Source organism: Dermacentor albipictus, chromosome 6 (assembly GCF_038994185.2).
Source record: "Dermacentor albipictus isolate Rhodes 1998 colony chromosome 6, USDA_Dalb.pri_finalv2, whole genome shotgun sequence".
NCBI lineage: Eukaryota > Metazoa > Arthropoda > Arachnida > Ixodida > Ixodidae > Dermacentor > Dermacentor albipictus.
The window spans coordinates 32585538-32608313 of NC_091826.1; the positions used below are offsets into that span (position 1 = coordinate 32585538).

Here is a 22776-nt window from a genome sequence, read left to right on the forward strand (position 1 = left end):
ACATACGTTCGCATTACACACACAACTGCTCGCCTTGCAGAAGCATATTCGAATGTCTTTTTATCAAAGCCCCAATATATGCTGGACAGCCACCTAGCAGTTCAGTAGTGCGCATAGCACCGTTCCAGCTGTGAAGTGGGATATGGATAATTTTTTCCGCTTCTTGCGCATTTACAATGACTATAACACATTCAGAAAGTTATTTCCGAAATACACAAATAAACTTATGCTACACTGAAAGGAGCACTGGTGAGTAAGCAGGGCACTAGATGGCCTGTTCTGCGGTAGTATAACCAAGTACAGCTATACACTTTGACAACCGTATCACTAGCAGACGTCGACAGCCACGTAACTGCAGTTCGGTCCAGAAGTACAGCCAAGTTAGAACGCTTCGCGTCAAGAAACGCCACGAGGAACGAAGAGAAGTTTACTTGGACATTACCAAACGTAACGACAAAAGCAGAATCGCAATATCTGCGATGTTTTAGAAGAACTTCATTTCAACAAGAGACGGTACGAACACTGAGTCACAATGATGGCACAATTCCACAAGGACGATAACATATACAAAGTACAAAGCACTGCATACATGGCACGTTTCGTAAGGAGTGTCCGAGTCCACACTCACTAACATGTAATCACATAGACACACGGAAATGGACAGGTGCACATAAACTAATTGTCACATTAAACAAAATGATGAATATATACAGTGTACACAGTGGTTGTGTACAATGATGATGCGACACAGACACTCTACATAATTTTTAAGTGATGCTATGAGATGATTATAAAGAAAAACTGCGTTAGGAAAACGTTTATTTAAACAAGAGACGATACCAACACCGAGTCACAGTCATGGAACAATTTCACCAAGACGATAACATCTACAACAAACGAAGGATTGTAGACACGGTGCGTTTGACACTCTTGACGAATTAAGACCGCTTCCGCAGTTACAGCAGCAATGGCCCAAGGCATCCTGCGGAACTTGCACATTCTGTCTGGCTAGTCCAATTGGTTTTGAACTAGTACTTCCTCAATATACTAAAAAGATGTCACATTTCTGCGGCAAGTATATAGAATTTCGTTTGCGGGAACCGTCTTTTATCTAAAAGCCTCCATCAGAAGCAATTAAAATTTAAGTATGCAAGATATGTCACATAAATATGGACTGACGCTGTTTGGTGGGAAATTGTCGAGGCAGAAGAAAGGGCACTTGTCATATGTAGTGGGTGGGCTGTTTCAAATATTAAAAGCTGTACAAAGTTTCTAATTTAGGCTAAAACTGAGTGGCTTTTCCCCAACGCCCTTCAGAGGGCAAGGCTGTCTACAAATATCTAAACATGGAACCCTGGTGCGGCTATTGTTAAGCTAATATTACAAAGGTAAGTATACTCCGTATCAGTAGGTCCTCGCAGAAGTGTGGAAACTACAGGCTTCTTCGACCAATCAGCAGAACGAACACGTCTTAAACGTTGCCTCTGGCGTCCTGTCGCACTCTGGCGGCGACTCCTGCAGCGTAAAGGCTGTTTCACATGGCGCGATTTTCACTCAGCGACACGGCGATTCCTGTCGCTCGGCGACCGCCGCGACATCGTGGGCTCTCCGCGACCGGATTCCAACAAGTTGGTCGCGTCGTCGCTCAGTCACAGCAATCGGCGCGATGTGGGAGGGGCAATGTGTGTGACGAAACAAAGCGCCGTGAAAATAGGGGCTTTCCTGTTTTACCGCGCGTTGGTAGCTCCGTGGAGCAATGTCGCGCGCCAGTTTTAGCGATGTTTAGGGAATAACCACCAGTGTTTGTGGCTTACGAGCTTCATAAACAGTTTTATTTTCTTCCGCTTCCAGAATTCGTTTAAAAAGACATATCCAGGTCGGGAAAAGGACGCCGCTTCAGTATAACGCACGTACCCACTTGATCACCACCGACCGTCGTCAACCTCTTCGTCGCTACGAATTGCGCCAGCTGCTTATACATGCACACTCAACAGTAGCTTGTCCTTTTGCAAATGCAAATATTCATCCAGGAAAAATAGTTGTGGCTCCCACAGTAACAACGAAAGTAGAGTGTACTAAACGCAACCACTCCACCGACGCCGCGCAAGCCGCACGCTCATACTTGCGGTGTTGTGCAGCGCCTCACTCACCGTATCTGCAAGCTGTCGTAAAGTCTCGACGCCTTTAAACGTTCAAAAATGGTGTACCTATTCTATTATCGAATAAAAATAGGAAAATTCGAATATTTGACTAGTTTGACTGTTGTTCTTATTTAACGATGCAGGCATGGATACTTCGTGAGCAGAGGGCAACCTTGCGCATAGCTGCGACGGGAATCGCGCTGCTGCAAGCGCATGTGAAAGCTGTCAGCGAAAATCGCTCTGCGACGTGCGCGGCAGAACGATCTTTTTCGCCCCACTCGCGCCTTGTGAAACAGCCTTAAGGGGCGACAGCAGCTACGCCCTCTCTGCAACTTCGCAGCGAGATCAGCTGTTGCGACAGCAGTGATAGAACATTCGCTCTACGTCGGCTGACACCAAAAAAATAAGAAGGTGCTTTTCTTCCTTAACATTTTTTTTTTTGGGGGGGGGGGGGTGGTGCCCTTATGCAACTGCTACGTTTAGGAAACGGCTGTATGACCCTATTACGTGGCCGTAGGGACAAGCAGCCGGCGTCGGGTGCGGATCCCGCACATTGTAAGCGACCGCTAGTCACGTTGTTACCAGTAATGCGTTAGCATTAAGAGTGTCAAAGTGGGAAAACAAGCGTATGTGGGTAAAGTGTGGGAAGGCGGTCACATGGTAGAGGTAGAGAGCGTATGGGAGAGCCTATAAGAGCCTGTATGTTTGTGTATGCATATCTACATATACGGGGTGATCATTTTTAAGAGAGAGAGAGAGAGAGAGAGATTAAATGTTTATTTTGAGCAAGCGCAGTCTACGCCCTAGGTGGGCAGCCTCCTTATTTCAGGTAGCCGTGGGTCACGGCCAGCTCCCATGCCCATTCGATCAGGCTGCACTGTTTCTTCAGGTCCAGGTCTGTTAAATCTGCCTGTAACTGCTCCTCGGTAAGTGTTTGGGTGCCTAATGTGCCATGTTTTCGTACACACCACCATACCATATGACGTAGGTTGTCTGGGACATCACAGTGCTTGCAGATGCATGAGTGCTTAGATGGTGAAGTACGGTTCAGTAAGGTACCTTCGACGTAGATATTGGTTTGCAGTTTCATTTTCTAAGTGTTACTGCTTCTGACCTAGTTAGGCTGGGGTGAGGAGGCGGGTAAGTCCTTCTGTCTAGCCGGTAGTGTTGCAAAATATTTGTGTATTCTTTCCGGACTTCATCCTTCCTTCTTAGCGCGTCCTGTTAGCTTACCGAAAAATTTTTATAATGGTCTGTTGCAGATAACGTAATTGCAGTCCTCCAGCTGGATTATTCGGAAGGGCCGACATTACGTGCACAATATACCAAAACACATAGACAACTTATTAACATAACTGACTAATTAGCTTCTCAATTAGTTATTTCATGGCATATATTGCAACTCACGAATAGTAGCCGTTGAGTTTGTAAGGCGTTTGCAACTGGAATGAATTTCAAGAAAGACACCATGTGGAGGATATGTGGCATAAAATTCGTCGTAACAATGCACTATTGCGCTATTGTTCCACTTACTCAACTTATTAACATAAAGATAAAAAACTTATTAACATAAATGACTAATTAGCTTCTCGATTAATTATTTAATGGCATATATTGCAGCTCACGAATAGTAGCCGTTGAGTTTGTAAGGCGTTTGCAACTGGAATGAATTTCAAGAAAGACACCATGTGGAGGATAAGTGGCATAAAATTCGTCGTAAAATGCACTATTGCGCTATTGTTCCACTTACTCAACTTATTAACACAAAGATAAAAACTTATTAACATAAATGACTAATTAGCTTCTCGATTAATTATTTAATGGCATATATTGCAACTCACGAATAGTAGCCGTTGAGTTTGCAAGGCGTTTCCAACTGGAATGAATTTCAAGAAAGACACCATGTGGAGGATATGTGGCACAATATTCGTCGTAAAAATGCACTATTGCGCTATTGTTCCACTTACTCTTTTAACAAGACCTCGGAGCTGAAAAGTAGCTGGAATGCCTATGTATTTCGTCCCACACATCGGCAAATCATATCTCGAAACTGCTGTCATCCTGAAGATTAATTGAAAGTGGATGCATATATCGTGTTGTAAAGTCGCCGGCTACAATTCGTAAATAGTAATATGTGCCGTACTGGAATTAAACAGTTCATTATTTATTAATTTTTTGTTCAGTGGTTGAATAAGTGTTTTGATTTCTCGTGTTAGCAATTTCCTCCTCTTTGAAAAAGAAACATCCAACTCAAGGTCAAGTATTATGCCACCTGCCCCAACCGCGAGTTCTTAATATTCCGGAAAACTTAAAAGTCATCACCGCTGTCCGCTCTAGACCGCCGTCACTCGCACTTCTCTCCTCGAAGAGGCAGGACGAGCACCGAGTGAGCTCCTGAACAACAATTTGCGATGTGGTGAAAGCGGTTTAAATCTTGGATCCGCGACTTCAAAGAGGTGCAACGTAATGCTGACGCAGTTGCTCTCAAATTTACAGCTGAATTGCCAATAAATATTTTTGTTGTCCTCGTCGCGTGGTGCCACTTGAATACAACTTACGCAAAGAAAGCAAAAAAGGAACATCAGTCAGGCATAGCGGAGAGTATACGTGTGCTGTACCCTGGATATGATGAAGTGTCTGAAAAGCCTCGCCATAGCGTAGTAGTTACCTGTCAACTAAAGAAGCACTCGGAAATTCTTGGGGACATTTCAAACATTGAGAAACCAGGCCCCGGGAATTTCCGAAAGTTCTGAGAATTCCCTCATTGAACTTTGACGCCTTTGATGCATCAGTTTTGCTTGTTTCTGCAAAGTTCTGACCTTTTCCTTTTCTTGTTTTGTTTCCTTGTTCTTTTTTTTCCTTTTTTGATAGGGTTATATTTCAGAAAAGAATATATCCCAACAATTTGATGAGTCTATTGACCTAAGCCTGTGCGAACACTTTAATAACAGAGAGCTCGCCGTAACCCTATGGTGCCCAATAATTGTTTTTGTATCGCTTTCAAGACCGTCCGTATGTGTTCGGCGACGACGCGATTCGTCTGACAATATGAACGGTTTTCGTAGCAGTACATTCAAACAGTTGCAGTCGTGGCTACCATCGTCACTAACGTGGTATCACATCAGACTACGACACAACAAAGCAATTAAATATCTGGCAATGAGTAAAAGAATACGAGCATGTACTCAAACAATACCGAGAGAAAGGAACTGAGTGAATCCAGATATACTATATACTGCCAAGACGCATGACGCGTACGAGGACCATCACTGTGCCCGAATCGCATGGGACCAGCCCTCGGACCGTTCTCTACCGGACGAGATCGACCGCGCCAAGTTTGTGCTCCTAGAAAGAAAGGGGCGCTGACAAAAGGACTCCCGTTTTGTGTCTCGCATGGAATCTCGCCCTGACTGTCGCTGTCTGATAGCTCAGTATCGAGGGCCCAAATAAGGGACTCGCCCATAGGGAGCTGTGTATGCAGCATACGTCTTTGCTGTGACCATGTGTACTATCGGCCTAAATTCAAATGCGTCACTCTAGTGAGTTGTTGCGTTTTCGGGTTCACCCGGATTTGTAACCGTGACCTAATTATGGACTGCAATATGCGCACTGGTGACTACTCCTTGTTTCAAAACTGGCTACAGAGCTATTGCATGTCGCACTTCTACGTAATTACCCATACCGTAATCTTTCTCATCGGTTGCTTCCTGTTTGCGTTTCAATTTATACCGATGATACGTTAGACAAACAGAAGGCTGTGCCAATGAAAGTCCCAGAGGAATTCATCACCAAGTAAAGGACACGCCATTCTCTCATATTACCATACGTTCCAGTGCCATGCTTTGTTTTCTCTTTTTTTTAGCTTTTCTGTCCAGAGACAAAATGTCTTAATAAAGAAAACCAAAGGGGAAACTGAAGGCTATTCTATCCTGACAGGGGCTTCCTTGTTAGAAAGTACAGCCGTTTTATCCCGGCACCGTGATGAGGCCACGCGAGAAATCTCGCAGCTATAATATCCCATATTATAGTACCTATATCATAAATGATGATGATGATGATGATGATGATGATGAATATTATGCTACATCAAGAATACCGCTCGTTGTCCAAGCGAAACATCCTTGGACCTTCGCAATACACAGAGTGCGTTGATTATCGTTAGGCAGGTGCCTACGTGTGTTTCCAGCTTCCGTGACGTGCGCAGGTTGTCGGTATATTCTGGGTGTATTTCGAGCTACTGCAAATGGCATCCCGTATACGCACTAACTGTAGGTGTACCGATTATGACGATGATGATGATGACGAGGACGACGATGACGATGGTGATTTATCGTCATCCCCTTCGAAAGGGGGCGGTGGCAAGTAGTCACGTGGCCTGCTTGTACCAGCTGACTTGTAGCGTGCCACACCGTGGACGATTCGCGTAATCAACTTGGTGGCGCTTTTCTATGTCGGCGCGTGCCTGCCGCTGGTGCGTGCGTCTACATAAAGTATACGAAGCCTGCGTATGTGCAACGGTTGTTGCTGTCGCACAGGCTGTGCTGCAGCTGTTGATACGCAAGCAAAACATGTGCTACGTTCGTGCGTCTGATCTGTCTTGAGTTTCTTGCTACAGACGAAGAACAGCGAGCTGTTAGTGACCGACTTCAGCCATGTCGTTAAATAAAGCTAGTAGAATATATTGGAACGTGAAAAGACCTATGGCGTTCAGTATAATTATTCCACGCTTCCACCAGCTGGAAATTTCGGTGAGCAAGTTATGCACGGATAGTTGGGTCAGGTTATTTCAACAAATTCCTAATTTATTCATTCAGGGTTTGGCTTCCGCGGCGCGCGGGCATGTAATCATGTGAAGACCTTTCGTATGTTGTTCGCTGCGAGTTAAGCGCGGAAATAAAATAATTACGCGGAACTCGGCGCAAGAAAAACGGCCGAATTGGCTGTTTCGAGACGCAATGCCTGTTTACCCATTGAAAGTCCTGCCGTGAACTCAAAAATTAAAAACTTCAATTATTGACCGCTAGTAAACTGGATATTGGCACACAACACTTAACCTGGTGGCGGAAGAGGACAAATGTCTGAACACCATGGGCCTCATGTTCATATAACTGACTTTGTCATATGCATTAGTTTCATTATTGCCATTTCGTGCACGAGATAATTGAGACCGTTTCATATTTTGCAAGTTCCACAGACGACCGGACGTCTATTGTAAAAGGCATTACTGGTGGGCATGAAATAATGTAAATAATTAAGGTTTTATTATGAAGGGAACTACACACGAACTTCACATTTCACTTTTGTTTATGAAACAGGAAACATTTTGTATACAATTCGATATGTCAAGGTCGTTTTCCTAGAATATTTGTACTCGGTTCGATTCGCAAACTTCCCTGTTCAAGCACCTCTACATTCTTTTTTACTACTTCTGCGTCACTCGCGAGTCAAAGTTCATGCAAAAAGGCGCGGTGTAGCTTTTGCGATGCCTAGATTGAACACTAAGCTGGCATGAAGTAGTTCGCGAAGCGTAGAGCCAAGTCAAGAGAATTATACTTTGATTCTTTGTGGGTGTCGCGCCGGCGTGGCCGATAAGCGCCCCGAAGGGAAGCGTCATCGTCGAGGGCGGTAACATCCTTCCGTCGTCTGAATAACTTATCTATGTGCACGTTCTCCTTTCCGCGATAGATATGGAACAGAGAAGGCAAGACGCAACGGTCTACGACTGAAGAAACGCCGACGGGACTTCCCGGTAGTGAAGAAAAGGCCTGTCGATAGTCATTCTGGCACGCTGTCAAGAAGGAGCCACCGTATACTATAGTACGGGGTGCGAGTGTCTTGCCAAAGTGTCAGGCCTTCTGTCAGCCATCTGCTTCGAGATGCCTTCCACAGTGATTCTCACTATCTGCGTCCTTCTGCACGCATCGGAACTGGGAGCATCCGCGATAGATATGGAACAGCGAAGGCAAGACGTAACGGTCTACGACTTATAAGAAACGCAGACGGGACTTCCCGGTAGTGAAGAACAGGCCTGTCGATAGTCATTCTGGCACGCTGTCAAGAAGGAGCCACCGTATACTATAGTTCGGGGTGCGAGTGTCTTGCCGAGGTGTCAGGCCTTCTGTCAGCCGTCTGCTTCGCGATGCCCTCCACAGTGATTCTCACTACCTGCGTCCTTCTGCACGCATCGGTATTGGGAGCACGCTTATCGCCATCCGTTGGTCGGAACACGGTATCCGCTGGCGACGAGTGCTCGCCTAAGCCGCAAGGAACGAACATCGGCGAGCGAGCGACTTGCACGTTCACGAGCAGCGTCGATGTAGACGCGACGAGAATCCCGGCCGAGCTGCCCCTGGTGAAGTGCAACTGCCCGGGCAGCCTTTGCAGTTCCAAGGGCGACTACCGTTGTCAAGAGGTGAGGAGCACATTTCGTGTGGCCTATCGGGGCGGCGCCCTCGGCTTGGAACTCGCCAACGGGACGGTGGAGCTGACCACGTCGTGCGTCTGCGCCGTTAGCCGGTCGGCCCCTGCTGGTTCCGGAGGTGGAGTCAGGACGTCCAACGTCGACAAAGAGCTGGTCTAGAGAGAGCATCGAGATCCAAGGCCTTGAACCGAGTGGAATTTCGACTCGAATGGCGTGTCGTCGCAAGTTTGTGCGAGCTGACGTTGGGACATCTAGAGTCGCTAGCTTCAGAAATTGAACCCCCCCCCCCCCCCCTTTCAGGATGGAACTCACGGAAATCAGGAATTTCGACCGGCAAGACTTTTTGAGTGACGCCTAAAAACCCGAACTTCGTTCATTTCTTTATATCACTCAGAACTACGGCTATTTTTAATCTGTATATTTCAGGGTTTCTTCTTTTTTTTAGAAATCATTGTAGCAGTAACGTTGCCTCAGACCTATGATAGTTTTGTGTTGTGTTCATGAGGTAAAACTTCCCTTCTTTCGATATGTCTGCTCTGGTACGGTACCTTGTCTCCTTCACGCATAAGCATCTATTGATCAAGGATAATGTTGGTAGGAGAGTATTGCGCTAGGTTCCTGTTTTTTTTTCTCTTTCCGTATATGTAATATGTATATGTTATGTTATGTTATATGTTATGTTATATGTTATGTTATATGTTATGTATATGTAATACAGAAAGCTATCGTTATTCACGGTGTTTAGTCATCACATTTCCTTGTAGGTTTACGCTTTTCAATTTGACTTGATTCGGGCAAATCTTCACGGGGGTGCAGATGTTGGCAATCCAGTGAGCTAAGTTTTCGAACAAAACGGCAATTAACATGAGGTATAGGCTTCCGACTTTTCAAATATTGAACAAGAAGTTAGAAAGAAGCCTGATTAACAATTACAATGCTTATGTAATCCCTCGCCCCGACTACTGTTTTTCTGATATGTATTTTATTATTTTAGTAATCAATTAGATATATGTTTTACCACGAATTTATAGTAAATGATTTTTTTTATTATTTAATTATGTACTTTATATTTCATCGCTCTGTTTCCTCTCTAATCAAATTTTTCGACGATACGTGCATTCTTACTGATTACTCTAATTTTTTTTTATATAGAATTCCTAACTGGCCGATACCTTATGATACAATTCAGTTTCTTCCAAGGTTTTCTTTCTCCTTTTTGGTGTTTTGTTATTTGCTCATTTTCAAACAACCAACAGCATATTGCTATCGCTTGTTACTCGCTTTATGAGAAAACGGAAAGTGCATGTCTGGTAAGATTTCACGGAATAAAATCTGAAAACATTGTTCGCTAACACTGAGCTGGCTGCATATAGTTATACAAATTAAGACATACACGAAGAATTAAAGCAGGTTCACACTCACAACTTGACGCGTGTGTATGATAATCTTTTCTTCGTCGGTCTCTTATTAGAACTAAGCGGTGCAACTTTTAAATAATTAATTATGAGGTTTTACGTGCCAAAACCACTTCATGATTATGAGGCACGCCGTAGTGGAGGATTCCGGAAATTTAGATTACCTGCGTTCCTTTAAGGTGCACCCAAAGCTAAGTACACGGGCGTTTTCGCATTTCGCCCCCATCGAAATGCGGCCGCCGTGGCCGGGATTCGATCCCGCGACCTCGTGCTCAGCAGCCTAACACCATAGACACTCAGCAACCAGGGCGGGTTCGCTGCAACTTCGAATAGACGATGAAGAAATACAGGGTGTTTCTGCGAACGCTTTAAAAGTTGCTGTGGCGGATATCACAATTCTAGTTCATGAGCTGGTCTACTCGTAGCGGTGGACAATACCTGAACAAAAAAATGGGAAGAAAAATCAGCTAATCAATAAAATTCAGTCATTATGTTTTAACTAATTACATTATGGCCTTATTGCAATTTACAAATTCTAGCCGTGGAGTTCACAAGGCGGATTCACTTCGAACCGATTGTCAAGATGACACCAGTTTCGAGATATAAATTCCCGAACTTTGCAGACAAATGCATTGGCGTTCCAGTTAATTTCTTAACAAAACATCGTTTCATGCACTGAAGCACACAAATGACTGGAAAGCCAATGCATTTCTCAGCAAAGTTCGGGAATTCATATGTCGAGACTGGTTTCGTCCTGAGAATTCGTTCCAAGTGGATCCACCTTGTGAACTCCATGGCTAGAATTTGTAAATTACAATATGGGCCAACACAAAATTAGTTAAAAACTTAAGTAGTGAATTTTTTATAATATGTCAATTTCGCATCTCCATTTTTTTTTCAAGTATTGTCCGCCGCTTCTAGGAGACCGGCTCATAAACTAGAATTGAGCTACCTGCCGCGGGCAACCTTTAAAAAAAATTTTAAGTGTTCGCTTAAACACCCTGTATATACCTAGCCCCGACGCAACCGGTGAAAAAGTCTTCACGCAGAAGCGGATGTCATGATTTTCTCTGGGAGTTGTCTTGGTTTTCGCAGAAAAAAAAATATTTCTTTCTCACCCTTCGATATAGCGCATCTATGTGCTCTTCTTAGTCGTAGTGCTGACCTTTTCTTTCTTTTTTATGAATCCACTCCTCTTTGGTCTATAGTATGTGACCTCAGTACATCGAAACAATAAAGTTTGCTGAAACCAAGACGCTCCCTTAAAAAATAAAAAAACACCAACGCTATAAAAAGAACTGTTGATACCACACGATGCTTTTCACCTGTTCGAACAACAAAGTATCTGTCGGATTTGAGCGCAATTTCCAAAATAACAGAGAAAAAAAAAGACAGCAGTGACTTTGTCAAAAATTCATTTTCGAAAAAGATTCACTGTGCCCATCCCCAAACTCAATTTCCAAAGATAATACCAACGTAGTATCTATCTATCTATCTATCTATCTATCTATCTATCTATCTATCTATCTATCTATCTATCTATCTATCTATCTATCTATCTATCTATCTATCTATCTATCTATCTATCTATCTATCTATCTATCTATCTATCTATCTATCTATCTATCTATCTATCTATCTATTTATTTACGCACGTAAACGCCAAACTCCGTGGAGGGAACTTTCGCGACCAACTTTGTGCAGCGGCAACTCCATCGCGGAGCACCGCCGTTTGTTCTTTATACATAAAAAGGTGAGACGTGCAGACAGGATACAAGAGAAGTGGACAACACCAACTCTTGTGTCCTGTCTGCACGCCTCACCTTTTTGTGCACAATGAATCCTTGCCAACTAGCTCAGCTTTCTGTCGTTCTAAGCGTGTGCTCGTCGCCCTACGATCTCTGTGAGTAAGAGCGGCCTAACACCGCCGACCATCTCGCTGTCTGCCCTGACGGCGACCACGACCGCCACGCAGCCAGCGAGTGGTCACTGTGGCCACACGAGCTCGACCAACACCAACTGTCGGCTCGACTCGGGCGACCGACGGAAGCCAGCGGCGGTGCAATGATGTGACTATTCAGCGCTGTATATATATATATATATATATATATATATATATATATATATATATATATATATATATATATATATATATATATATATATATATATACACACAACCTAGGGATGCTCCGGTCTCTGATGAATACTTTTCGAATGTTCTTGAATACCCAGCACACTCCGTCAGCGCGAAGTGCAATGCATATGCTGTATGCTCTCGATTCAGTACTTGCAACTCTTGAGTGAGCATCGTGGCTAAGACGCATCATTCTATTCGCACTGAAGGTCAAAAATGCTGGGAATTAGCGTAAAGGGAAGCTGAAAGGTTTTCCAGATAAAATGAGTGAACATCTGTACATAATGGTGTTCAACCATCCGAATTCGAATATTGTATCGAAATTAAGCGAAAGAAAGCGCAAATATATTTTATTTCGACGAAAAGTGCAGCAGCGGACACGCCCAGCTCGCGCGTCTCGTTTCCGCCTGTGATTGGTCGGTGCGCCTCGTGACGTACACTCTAGTAACCGACCGCTGCCGCTACACATGAAGCGCGGTGCCAGGTAGTTTGGTGCTGTTTTTCTGAGACGGTAATGGAAAATTGAGAGAGACTGCGTTTTTATGAGGAGTTCGGCGTTACTCCCTACATGTACGAGCCGATTGCGAAGAGCCGGCCTCTCGAAGAAGTAAACGATGCTGGTGCGAGCAGTGCTTTCGACGCGAACGAAAGCAAAGTCTTGGGATCTCCTCGTGTTGGAAATGCTCTTTGGTGAGTATGTTTTTTGCAAAGCGATCTAGTGATCTCGCCGATCTTTCGCCGCTCTAGTGACCTCGTTTGCGGTCAAACAACTGTAGTGTTGTGTTCCTGCATGCCTCCTCGTGGAACGTAAGCGGGGATGCGATCGTCGGCATTTGTACGCTGTCCAAAGCTGTCGGCAATCTACAAAGACGGTTTAAACGCGTGAAAAGCTTCCCGGTTCATGCAGTACTTGTAGTGACCTTCATCTGTTGACTACAACTCACGTTGACTACCACTCACGTTGACTACCACTCTACATACACGAAGACGCACCAACAAAGGAATGCAGGATCGATCGAAGCAGATTACGATGGCACGCACGCAGAAACAAGCGCGGTCAGGCACGGTCGCGGACGCTACGAAGGAACGAAACACTAGAGTTGACGTCACAACACCACGGTTTCCGGTCTCCGCGCCGCTCGCTCACTCAACGGGGGGCGGAGCTACAGCGCAATTTCAACGGACGATTACGTCGCTCCTAATTGAAAAAAAACCAAATTTTACCTACATGGTTTATAAGGTTCCCGCATCCGTATATGAGCGTCTTATTGAATTCGACAGACTCTTCAGCTTCCCTTTAACGATACACTGCCACGCACGGCAACGTACTGCTGATGTCCATCGGCTCCTTGGTCTTCAATGGTGACTCCAACGTGCATAACGAGCTATGGGGAAGCACCAAGATTAGGTTCAGACAGCATGCAGAATGATGGCAGCCTAACGTATCGGCCGAGCACTTGCTTGGACTTGACTGATTTACAGACGCTTTGTAGCGTGCACACACACTGTGCCCTCTATCCCACTTTCATCTTTTTTCAGCATTTCCATTCCCCCAGTGTAGGGTAGCAAGCCGAACGCTCGTGTGGTTCATCTCCCTGCCTTTCCTCTCTTTGCTATCGCTCTCTATCTCTTTGGGGCCGTCAGTTTTTGTGCGTGTGCAAGTATTTACAGTGGCCGACCGCAAACAAGTTCAAACGCACATCAACACATTGCGTTATTTGCGCGCATAAATATTTTGCTTGCCGCGCGAAAGAAGCAAGGAGCAGCGGTGCGATGTTTCGGTGAACAGCCGACGTGCGGTTGAACTAGCACGTACTGCGCTCGAACTGCTGGGGAGCGCGTCGGTCGAGTGGAATGGCCTGGGAAAGAACGCGCGCCACCCCATCTCGGAGGCTGTGTCAGTAGTTACGGACTTCGCGGTGGCGCCGCCAGAAGGCGCAGCGTGTGCAGAGGGAAGCGCGAGAGAAGAGCATGGCTGCAGTACAGGCCTCGTGCATGGTGCGTCTGGGCTATTTGGATACTTGAGCAGTCAAAGTATATAAGGCATGCACCTACGATTTTACTAATGCCGTTATATGAATAAGATACATGCTCCTTTTGTGCTTAACACTTAAGGGACGACCAAGGTATGCCGAACGTTTTGAAGACAATGTCCTCTTTGCTAACATCACACGGCGTTTGCGTATCTACCTATACGGGTGACCGCTTAACAAAAGGAACAGTTCCTTTACTGCAGAATGTCGTAGCGAGTCTTAAAATTACAAGCATAAACTTGTGCACGGCCAGTACAGGCTAGCATTTGTCAGTACTAAACTCCACGTGCGCGAAAGTGTAACAGGTCTTTCGTCATCCCTCTTGTCAGCCCACCACCTAGCTCCCGCCTACCACAAAAGACAAGGCCACAGATATCTAGACTTCAAACTAGTTCCAGTTCCACTAATTTGGAGAGCTAATTAAGAGGCTGGTCTGCAAAAAACATTCTTCGATGTTCCAAAACAGTGAAAACAATTGTGTTCCATTTAGTTCGTTTTGTAAAGCTTTTATACGCAGTTGTCGAAGCCTTAAGACTCGACAAGAGCCCCCCCCCCTTTCCCCCACTCCCTTTGGTTCTCATTTTTTAGATCTCCTCGGCCACATAAGAGCCAATTACCGTAACAGGCAGGTCAGTCACTTAGTTTCTATATCTGGATGTAAACATCCACGGAGTCCTTTTGGGTTTCTCGCCATCTTTGGCGGCGCTACATTAGTTACCGTCTTTCGGTCTTTAGCGCGCTTCTTTTCACGGCGCTTTCTCTTTGCACTCGCTTTCACGTCGCTTTCTCGTGCCTCGTGCTGGCCGGTATACATTTCGTCGGCCCGGATCGGTCTCTTACCCGCACTGTCTGAGTGATTTACATTTAAATCTACTCTCACTTTGCCTCGACTGGCGGACAGCCCAACCGACTCTGGAACAATGCAGCAGGCTTTACTCGAGTTATGCAACTCGCACTCTTGCGAACTGCCCTCTACTGCATTGCCCAGCTCACGCTGTGCATCGGCACACAGCCCGTCGGTATCGATCGCTGTCTCACGTGCACAGTCGGAATGATTAACAACGGAATCATCCCTATCTAGGCTATCTAGACTGGCGGAGAGACGCACCGATCCCTGAACAACGCAGTTGTTCTCTCGTTAACTACGGAGCTCGCCATCCCGAGAACTACTCTCAACTGCATCGTCCAGTTCGCACTTCACTTCTGCACGCAGATCTGGCTCTACATGGGTGCTCGCGTCTGTCGAGTCAGCAGTACCCTTTTGTTCGCTAGCAACCTCGCTAACTTTACAAGCGACGCACACGCGCGGTAACTGTGTCAATTTGTTCGCAGCTGGCCTAGCTGTCTCTACAGTCATCTGTTGGCACAGCACCTCGTCGCTCTCCTTGCGGCCTTTAACGGCCTCTGTTGCCACTAAGGTATCGTTAGCAGCTAGCCTTTTCCCTTCACTTATGAATCTGCAGCCAATCTCATAGGCACTACTCTTCTCGTCGGCTTTTGGCGAAAATCCGCTCGATGCTGCTTCATTCTTTCGCTCTGTACTACCTACAGAATCCTCAGACACCCGTTGTCTCTGCGCCATTAACTGATCACAATACTGTATCTCTTTGATCAGTGCTGCCTTCTCTCTCTCATACTTTTGCTCACGCTCACGCTTACGTTCCTGATACTCACGTTCGAGTTCATTCTCACGTTCGTGATGCTCCCAGCTAAGAGTAAGTTCTTGAAGCTCATGCTTCCATTCATTCTCGCGTTCTTCACGCTTACGCTCACTCTCACGTTCACGACGCTCACGCTCCCGTGGCTCCGGTATCACCTCCCAAGCAAGCTCAATGCTTTTGTCATCATTGCCACTATCGTTAATCGCCTTTATGATAGCTGGCGTTTTCATCCGTTCGTCCGCCTCAACTCCCAAATCGTCGCACACCAACAACAAGTCTAACCTCGTCAACCTTCTAAGATCCATGGCAGCTGCCCCGACAGGTGGTTAGAACTGTTTTCCTTAATTTGTGCAAACACACAATGCAAAAAACTCCCGATTCCCAGAACTATCAACATTAACACACAACATTCGAGTCTGGCGAATCAAAAGGAAAAAACCGCGCGCTCACGGTTGCAGCACCCTGCCATCCGGTTCATTTGTCCGCTGTTCCCGGTTCCTCCGGACTCCCTGGGTCGAAGGCTCGCTCTTCTTCGCTACTCCCAGTTTCTTCGGACCTCTTTCGACGAAGGCTCTCTCTTCTTCGCTCTTCCCGGTTCCTTAGGATTTCTCTCGACGAAAGTTGATCCGTAGCGCTGCCACCAGCTGTTGCATTCGGAGGTGATCCCACCACTGCCACCAGTTGTAGGTGTTGAAGGACGGACTTCGGGATGAAAACAAACTTGGGAGGATTTATTTTACATTATATACAGAGAGGTGAGAGTCAAGTAACAGTCGTACAGTCATTACGGGCCGGCAGCAACTCGGACGCTTCGGCCCGCGGCAAGAAGTTCAAGAGAGGTCAATCAGGGAATGCTCTGGAATCTCTGGAATGCTTCTTTTAAACCCTTCGAGGACTGGAAGTCGCGTCATGTTCGGCCAATGGGAGAGTCCGCTCAGATGACGCCATTTTCGGCCAATGGTAGGCGCCCGTGCGGCGGTGTCACACCCGGCGGCTCCCTGCGGTCTTGCCTTGCTGACTTGCAATGCGCTCTTCAAAGGCGGACATGGGGGGACGCTTGGGCTCCATTGTCCGAGGGCCCACCTGCTCGAGGCGGTATGACTCCGCTGGCTTGGAAATGTCTTCTTCAAAGGCGAACAAGGGGGGACGCTTGGGCCCCATTGTCCGAGGGCCCACCTAGTCCCGGCGGTACGGCTCCGCTCGCTTGCAAATGCCTTCTTCAAAGGCGACCGGTGCGACGCTGCCAGGCCTTCTCGGTACATCACAGCCGTCTGGCTTCAGGACTCATGTTACCTGGAACAGTGCCGGGCTATCCCCTCGCTTTCTGGAAGAGCCAAGGATTGAATAGCTCACCGGCGGCGTACGAAGTGGGGGCCTTCAACTTGTTTGCTCGAGCGCTCCTCTGGAGTGTGCTTTCCGCGTTTCTGCGCTTCACAATTAGTTGTGCTGCGATTCAATGTGGTCTGGGGACTCGAAGTAGGCGCAGGAAACAGCCCCATATGTAACACCGTCTGTCCGTCCGTCTGTCCGTCCGTCCGTCCGTCCGTCCGTCTGTCTGTCTGTCCGTCCGTCCGTCTGTCTGTCTGTCTGTCCGTCTGTCTGTCCGTCTGTCCGTTCGTCCGTCCGTCCGTCCGCCTGATAACAGCCAATTATAAGAACAGGCAAGTCAGCCAGTTTCCATAATTGGATGTGAACATCCGTGGAGTGCAGGAAGGTTGGCGTCAGTAATCGCAGCCGCGCTAATAGCTCCGTATCAATCTCATCCAGAAGCGTGCAACTTCCTGTCGTGCGGCAAGTGGGAGCAAACCTCGAGGTCGTAGCACTCGCTTCCGAAGTTATCGTGCGCCAGTCGTAGCTGACAACGGGAAAGGGGAGGAAGTGAACAGGGCTCTGACAGAAACGCCTATTTTTGTCTGGGAACAAGCGCGGCTATAAATTATCGCAGCTAAAGATACGCCGCGCTCTCTTACCGAAGAAACGCTGTTTGAGGTGGAAAGCAACTGCCTCGAGCTAGTTACTGCAATTCGCTGCGAAGTCAAGCTAGTGCGGCTCTAGACAATCCACCCCTGCAGAAGCAAAGGTCATTTCCAGTACCAGCATGGCCACCTCACCGAACAGCAAGTCTCTGTGGCTGGGGTCTATTTTGGCTGCAACGTTCGTACCCTTCTTGTTTCTGGCCCCTGCGTTGCCATACTCAGTGGCCGAGAGGGCGGACGAAACCACCACGTGTTCCGAGAAGCAGTTCAGGTGCATAACTGCTGGGAACTGCCTGCCCGGAAAACTTCAATGCGACGGAATGTATGATTGCCAAGACGGATCTGACGAGCAGGACTGCAACTCAAGCAGGACGTCTTTCGATGAAGGACTCCGTTGCGAAAATGGCGGTCGTTTCATCCGGGCAGCTTGGAGGTGCGACGGCCAACAAGACTGCGCAGACGGCTCGGACGAAAGGAACTGTACCGATTCGCCTAAATGCCCGGAAACCGAGTTCGCCTGCAGGAACGAGAGCCGCTGCATTTCGTCGACTTGGCGATGCGACGGCCACCCCGACTGCCTTGACAGTTCCGACGAGGATGGTGCCATGTGCAACGAACGTTTTACCTGCCCTCCCGACAACTTTCTTTGCAAGTCTCTCGGTTCCTTTGTCTGCGTCCCCACACGGAAGCGATGCAACGGTGACATTGACTGTGACGGCGCCGTAGACGAGAAGAACTGCACTAGACCCAAACCATCATGCTCAGAGAACGAGTTTACGTGCGTCGACTTACATCAGTGCATACCTGCAGCGCTGAGCTGTGACGGTAAACCGGACTGCGAAGACCGTTCGGACGAAGACTGGGTGGGCTGTGTGAGTGATACGCCTTGCCCGTCGGGCCAGTTCGCATGTAGACGCACTTACGGGGGCTCAGTTACGTGCCTGCCTGGGACGTCCGTTTGCGACGGGCAAACGCAGTGCGTCGACGGCTCCGACGAAGTAGGTTGCGAAGACCGCCTCTGCGACGTGGGAGAGTACAGCTGCCCGGGAGGGCGCTGCATTCCGCTACAGTGGACGTGCAACGACAAAGAGGACTGCCCAAACGGAGCGGACGAATTCGTGGGATTGTGCCTCGTGTATAGGTCGATTTGCCCTACGGCGGGCCAGTTTCCCTGCTATTCGCACAACGACAGCTTCATCTGCATAGGCGACGAGCAACGGTGCAACGGGCACGTAGACTGCTCGGACGCCAGGGACGAGAGGCGGCGCTGCGCCAAGTGGGCCTCCCATTGTCGAGGAAACTTCTTCCGGTGCGATAACGGCAGGTGCGTACTGAAGCACTGGAGATGCGACGGCGACGACGACTGCTTCGACGGAAGCGACGAAAGAGACTGTGCCGGTGCCCAGGAACGCTCCGAGAACTGCTCCATCGCCGGTATTTCGTGCTTCTCGGGTTGCGGACTGCTTCTCAGTCAACCTTTGGTGTGACCTCCGCCCCGACTGCCCCGATGAAGCCAAGGAGCGTTACTCGCTCGTCCGCGACGTCCCCTTTCATGTGAGGTCACCAATGTTGCGTGTTATAAAGCGAATGTCATTTTGTACGTTAGATTGCACGCGCCGAGACCAAGCGGGGAGAAAATGCCTCGTATTGACATAGACAATCATCGAGGATGGTTTCTATCGTAACTTTGTTGTTGTCGAACGCAAATGCATTCTCTAACGAAATTTTTAACAGAATTCTACTTAACGTATTTTTCATTCTGGCCACCGCAACAAGTGTTTGCAATGCCAGTGTCGTAGGCATTGAGTGCCAGATGACCAGATGTTCTCCGTACTCCCAGTTAGGCTTAAGCCTTCCTTTCTTGTCCCTTTTCTGGCGCTGGTCTTCTTTTAATCGTGTAAGCATTGTGTACCAACTAGCCTAACAGCGAAATCTGTTCAAGTTCTCAGCTGCCCACAAACACCAAGCACCCCTGCTGTTCAATTTCGTGGCATCTTGCTCAAAAGCAGAAGCCTTCTTTTAGATTGATGGGTACCTCTGTATTCGCTGCTTGTCCAGAGATTTCTTAAGACATCGCAACATTCCAAAAGATGTACGTGTATAAGAAAAATACCTAACGAGGCAAGGTAGCCAAATAGCCCTGGCGGCCCTAATGAGATCTTTCATTTGCGCTTGGAGTGGAATATTCTTTGTTGAGGGAATATCTTTCTATGGATCGGTGCAGAGAGCTCAGATTAATCATGTAAGCCGCATCGTAGGACCGTGTCGCCTAAGGCATATATCTTAAAATGCATGTAACAATTATTTGAATTTCTATCGCTGCTCTTACTCGTAAAGTGCAAATTTGGAAGCTTAAAATGGATTAAGCTTCCTGCAGCCAGCTGAATTGACGGAGAAAACGTGCAAACTGTTCTGGTGAACAGATTAGAAGAAATTTATTTGGCTTCCTTTCTCTTTCTGTAACAACGATTGTACATTTCTTGCTTCAAGTGCGAAGTTCCGTCAAAAAAAAGCTCGAACCTCTCAGTACCCCCGTGAAATGACACTCCGCGTTATTTCACAAGGAGCCTTGTAATGTAAGTAATAAAAATCGGCCACTCTGATTTCTTTCTTCTCGCTCACTATGGGTTATTTGAATTTTGCGTTTCCAGGATTAAAAACCCTGTAGTGAAAATTATTGTGACCGGTAGCATAACATGACAAATACAGCAAATGATCCGACATGACAAGCATTATAGGTAAATCAGTATTTGATGCCGTTATAAAAAGCTGGAAGACTGCTTGTTCTTCATTGGCCTCGGAAATATTTTTAAGGCTTTCGCTGCAAGTTTATTTAATTATACTGCAATGTAAACATTTCATGTGTGAAATAAATCAACTACGGCAATGGTTCAACTTTTCAACTGTATTTATGGCATCTTAAACAACTTAGACATTAACGCAAAGTGTAGTTTCTAGTTGTGCATTTCCGTTATTCCTCAAGAGAACTTATTTTATTTTTTTTTAAGCGGGGCACAAATTAACGGCTCCGATATTAGTGCTCGTGACGTTACTTGGCATTAAGCGTGTTGCGCTGCTGAGTACGAGGTCGCGGGATCGAATCCCGGCCACGGAGGCCGCATTTCGATAGGGGCGAAATGCGAAAACACCCGTGTACTTAGAATTAGGTGCACGTTAAAAAAAACCCCGGTAGTCGAAATTTGGAGCCCTCCACTACGGCGTGCCTCATAATCAAAGTGGTTTTGGCACGTAAACCCCCATATTTTAATTGTTAATTTTTTGGGGGCATTAAGGACGTTAAAGACAAATATTAAGTCGACTTGGACTGTTTACATACCGTTTCAGAAACCTCGTAATGTTCATTTCGTGCCAAGAAAAGACTTCGTTTACGAGAAAATTACATCTTAAGAGTCCGATTACCTTTTAGAAATTCAAATCTCCCGCCACCCAACCGGGGAAGTGGTGACGTCGCAAACGCCATCACCACCATTTGCTGCCGTCGGTGAGTAAAACGGCGCCCGACAGACGGCGGTACCGAGCCAAGTCAGAGTAGACAGCGCGGCGGATCCGCCGCTGCAGCTGCTTTTTGGTGAAGGGGCGTAGGCCGTACGGGCATCGATGCCACGGCATCACATGGAAGTTGAATTCTCTGCTACTTGCAGTTCGTGCGAGTTTCGCGAGCTCGCAAAACCAGCGCGGCATTACGCGATAACCCAACTAGTGAAACGCGAAAGCGTGGGCGGCTCAGGGTCGAGCGAAAACGAAGCCTTTCGACCGCCCGCGTCGTCAAGAGTAAATTCATCGAGTTTTTTTTTTTCTAAAAATGAAGTAGAACTGGAGAAGTAGCATTTTATGTCATCTTATAATACAATACAAGGACGTTTTTTTTTGAAACCAGTATTTTAGTACTAGTGACAGAATTTAACTCAGCAAGGGCTTTCGTCACCGAACAAGTGCTTGAACGTCCTGCGGGAGTCTCTATGTCCTGCATTTACCGCAATTTCTTGATTATGAAGGCTCTGTTCGTGATAATATTGACGCCTTAAGGATTCTTTAAGGCTTCTCGCGCACTAAACTGCCACTTTAGCTTGACTTAATATTCGCCGCAGGTCGACAGGTGTCACTGACCAAAAAATTCAGTAAGGGGGGCGATCTTTACAGTTGACAGTCTTGTTAAGTTACGAATATCATAACCGGACCTAATACGAGCCCAACTCAAGCACGACCTCAGGCCGAAGATCCAACATCACAGCCTTGCCCGAGCCCACATAAAAACTTGCATACCGGACCCATGATGTAGGGTAAGTGCGAGTCCGTGCGGTGCCGTCGAAAGTTCCTCTGGCCACACTCCAATGTTATTACAGAAAAACGCAAGGTTCTTAAAAAAATTTGCATTCTTACGTCGAAGATTTGGCTGGTTACACACAGCTGATGCAGCAAAAATACCATACGGTCCTCACAAAAAATTTCACACTCTCCTGAAGAATCCGCCCCAGCCGCAGAACAACACAATTGCCAGAGCTCAATAAAGTTTTCACTCATTCACTCACTCCCATACTTGCCGACACTTTCGTGAGTTTCGCGTGGATAGCTCATCTGAAAAGTGTAATTGGTCATATTTTATGTAGAGCCAGCGTATCTCACATTTATTTCATACCTCACAGATTCTTCCTGTCCAGGAGTGAAAACACGACAGAAAACTCCCAGGGGTGCGATAGGCGAGGCAGAGAAGAAATAGCCTCTTTTACTCAGGTCTGTCTCTTTGGCGTACGCGTAGATGAGTTCTCAAAGGCCGACGTATCGTAGTACGGGTTGAAAAACTCGGCCCTTTTCCACGCACTGCAGGCCACCAAACTGAACTCGAGGCTCAGTAAAGCACTGTGTCGCGTGGTTATTCTACTTTCGCCTCCGTTCTCGCTGCCCTCATTCTCTTCTTCCATTGCTATTTTCTGCCCCCTCTCCTCCTTTCCCTACGCAAAGCAGCCTGGTCAAA

At 46.9% G+C, this 22776-nt stretch overlaps 2 protein-coding genes across 9 annotated transcripts in view; one reads left to right on the forward strand and one right to left on the reverse strand.

Moving 5' to 3' along the window:
* LOC139060943 (uncharacterized) overlaps window positions 1-22776 on the reverse strand; it is a 147943-nt gene that overhangs the window by 66032 nt on the left and 59135 nt on the right. The window lies entirely within an intron of this gene.
* On the forward strand, window positions 17650-19348 carry LOC135908336 (sortilin-related receptor-like). The gene has a single exon (XM_065440091.2). It carries the CDS (start codon window positions 17906-17908, stop codon window positions 19268-19270), a length of 1365 nt encoding a protein of 454 aa, XP_065296163.2. The 5' UTR covers window positions 17650-17905; the 3' UTR covers window positions 19271-19348.